This window comes from Nicotiana tomentosiformis, chromosome 2 (genome assembly GCF_000390325.3).
Source record: "Nicotiana tomentosiformis chromosome 2, ASM39032v3, whole genome shotgun sequence".
In the NCBI taxonomy this organism is placed as follows: domain Eukaryota; kingdom Viridiplantae; phylum Streptophyta; class Magnoliopsida; order Solanales; family Solanaceae; genus Nicotiana; species Nicotiana tomentosiformis.
This window is the reverse complement of record NC_090813.1, coordinates 3,905,966-3,908,830: the sequence shown is the minus strand read 5'-3', so window position 1 is coordinate 3,908,830 and position 2,865 is coordinate 3,905,966. Positions and strand designations below refer to the sequence as shown.

Genomic DNA, 2,865 nt, shown 5'->3' with positions numbered 1-2,865 from the left:
TGATTGTCCGTTATTCCTTGCTCTTCCTTTTAATACTTACCACACCTATTTTTTAGGCTCATGTACAAGGATAACTGAGATTCTTGCCAGCTTTCCATTCTTTGATTAATCATTAGTTGAGGAATTAAATTGATCTGAAAAATTGAGTCAAATCTATCCCTTTCTTTGTAATTGAATGAGTAATTTGATATTTTACCACAATAAAATTCATTGGAATCGGGAACCTCATAGATGTTCGCACCAAGCCAAGCTTGAGGTCAAGTCCTCCAAACTTCACTTTTCAGAAGCCAATATTTGGACAATTTTCCCAACTCAATGGATATGCGATGTCTGCTCAACAAACTTTGCCTACATCACAACCCAACAGCCCACAACAGCATTAGTTAACTTTTGTACACACCTTTGTCTCACCCACCTGAAGCCCACTCATGTCTTTTTGTATGTGGGGTTTTCTCGTCAATTCAATGAATTAGTAACTCCATTAATTAAAGAAACAGTAACTACTTTGGAACAAAAGAAGTTCACAATTTAAAGCTCAATTGTAAAGTTTCAGCTGAGAAACAATGCGTACCAGGAGGCTTCCTCCTATCCCTGAGAAAGAAAAGAGTAACAGCAGCAGAACTGTATTCTTCGTTATTAGAAAGCTTTACTGAGGTTTCCCCTTGGTATAAGAACTGTGAACCTTTTTCACCCACAATGACAGTCTCTCGGCAAAAGGCATAATCTACGAAAAGGAACAAATGCACAGAAATATTACTTGAACTTTTGTAATGTTTCTAACAGAATCAAGAAAATAGACAACACTGCGTCCTTTTTTGTCTTAGAACCTTGATGATTTATGAGAACCCTAAATGTAAGAAAATAAAGTTTCATTAGTGGAAAGCTAGAAACTTGTTGATAAAAAACTCACCCAACTCTTGAAGAACAGGTTTCATGTCAGTTTCCTGGTCCTACCACCAACATGTAAATGACTTATGAGAAAAATAAACCAAAGAGAAAAGCTGAATTACAGATACAGAGCATCATTTTGATGAGTAATATGTCAGCTTCTTTCTTTGAGGTGGAAAGACCAAAAACAAAGATAACAGACATTTGACTTACAAAAAATAACAAAATAGCCGTCGGTGATGTGCAACCAGAAACAGAGGATGAGTGTTCCCTGATATAGAGCACAAGTTCATCAATCATGAGTGCTAGAGTTCTCTAATATTTGTGCTCACCGTATTAATTTAAACCATTACGAATCAAGGTAACACAATTTCCATTTCGACGCAAAACTAGAGTACTATAGTAGTTGTTTCATATTTCAAGCAGGGAGTTTATGAAACTGAATTCCATTATCTGACAAATCAACCTCCATAATAAAAGTTCAGCATCCTCTCAATATCACGAACTTATTTCTAAATATGCCAGGGTAAAATATTAGAGCAGAATTTTACCTGAGTTTATTATAACAATGGCATCAAACTGACTTTCAATCCTGGCAAGAAACCAACTGTTAGTAAAACTCCCCGGTTCTCATTCCCAAGATTAGCATGAGTCTCATCATCATCCTCAATACATTCCCACTGAACATGGAAGATTATCTACTTCAGTCTTCATAAACAAAAGCACACAAATTTAAAGCAAAACTCCTTTTTCGTCTTAGCCTCTACTCTAACCTTTTGAAATTCATCACTAACTGCATTGCCGGCCAAATATTTCTTGAGATACTAGAGTAATTGTTTTTGGAGCCAAATCTTCCAGTTATCTGCAAAATAAGAACACACCACACATACAACTGCATATACAGCTTATTTCTACTGTAGAAAACTATGAGTGGAATGATGAAATCAAGAACAGAACTTTTTCACAAGACAGCAACGTACAGCAACTGACAATGCAAATAGAACAAAGAGACCTTATAATTGTACTTTAAAAAAAATAATTGATTTTTCATTAATAATAAGATTGAAGAGCACATACAAGTTGCTGAGCTTGCTGCAAGGTAAAAGGACCAATGGAAGCAATGACGAACTGGGGTCGAATAGGTCTTGCTAAAACCTTGTCAACAGCCTCATTTACAGCATCCTACATCAGAATTCAATTTATAAACCATTAAATTTACAGAAATGCAAGAAACTAAAATTTTGAGGTAACAGAGAAGAAACCCTTGTGTCCAAATTTGTTTGGCACTATACTACTTTGTTAAAGACTTTGACCTTTTGTGCTTCATCATGAAATTGACTAGTTTTACAATTGTTGTCAGCCTACTGCAACAAACCTCTTTTTTTTCAAATATGGTCACTAAAAGATCCATATAGCGGAACCAGTTGTGGTCTTAAATATGTTTTCAAATATAGAAAATTATCATTCTGTTTTAAACAGATTGGCAAACTCCAAAACATGACTTATAATAAATACTTTTTCAAATGGGTGCTACATGGCTATCGTCAACTCGTGTCGTGAGATATTTAGTCAAGTTAATAAGGATATAGTGTCGCATAACTGGAATGGATGGGATATTATTTTAGTGATGGTGAAAGCAAAACCTAGTTAATAATTGAAAGGTTAGCTTAACTGAGGAAAAGTTTAAAACTTGAATAACTAAACATACTAAAATAATATCAAAGAAATTTGTACAGAAATACTTATATTATTATGTTTTATTTAAATTTTATTTTCTTATTTCTATTAAAGAAATTCTATCTTCTTTTTTTTACATATTCATCACATATAATTTATATTCCTTTCTAATATAACCATTTAATATAAAATTATTTTATACCATAAAATAATATAATTTGTAAGCAAATATTATAGATTATATATATTAACGGATAATTCAAATAAAAGTGAAATCATTGAGATGATTATATATTTTTT

The 2,865-nt window shown here is 32.9% G+C and overlaps 1 protein-coding gene across 1 annotated transcript; it reads right to left on the bottom strand.

The window, feature by feature from the left end:
* Positions 1 to 521: 521 nt before the first annotated feature.
* Positions 522 to 2,299, bottom strand: LOC138904252 (F-box/LRR-repeat protein At5g63520-like). Its single transcript, XM_070192758.1, has 6 exons — positions 2,264 to 2,299; positions 1,966 to 2,070; positions 1,679 to 1,750; positions 1,473 to 1,568; positions 911 to 950; positions 522 to 724 (listed from the first exon to the last, which is right to left on the bottom strand). The coding sequence occupies exons 1-6, from the start codon at positions 2,297 to 2,299 to the stop codon at positions 522 to 524; spliced, it is 552 nt and encodes a 183-aa protein (XP_070048859.1).
* Between the last annotated feature and the right edge of the window lie 566 nt (positions 2,300 to 2,865).

Excerpts from the sequence above, each read along its gene's own strand:
- LOC138904252 (XM_070192758.1), bottom strand. The coding sequence starts at position 2,299 with ATGGATCTTTTAGTGACCATATTTGAAAAAAAAGAG. Across the intron at positions 2,071-2,263 it reads CCATATTTGAAAAAAAAGAG|GATGCTGTAAATGAGGCTGT; the intron begins GTTTGTTGCAGT and ends ATTCTGATGTAG. Across the intron at positions 1,569-1,678 it reads TTTGGCCGGCAATGCAGTTA|TGGGAATGTATTGAGGATGA; the intron begins GTGATGAATTTC and ends TTCCATGTTCAG.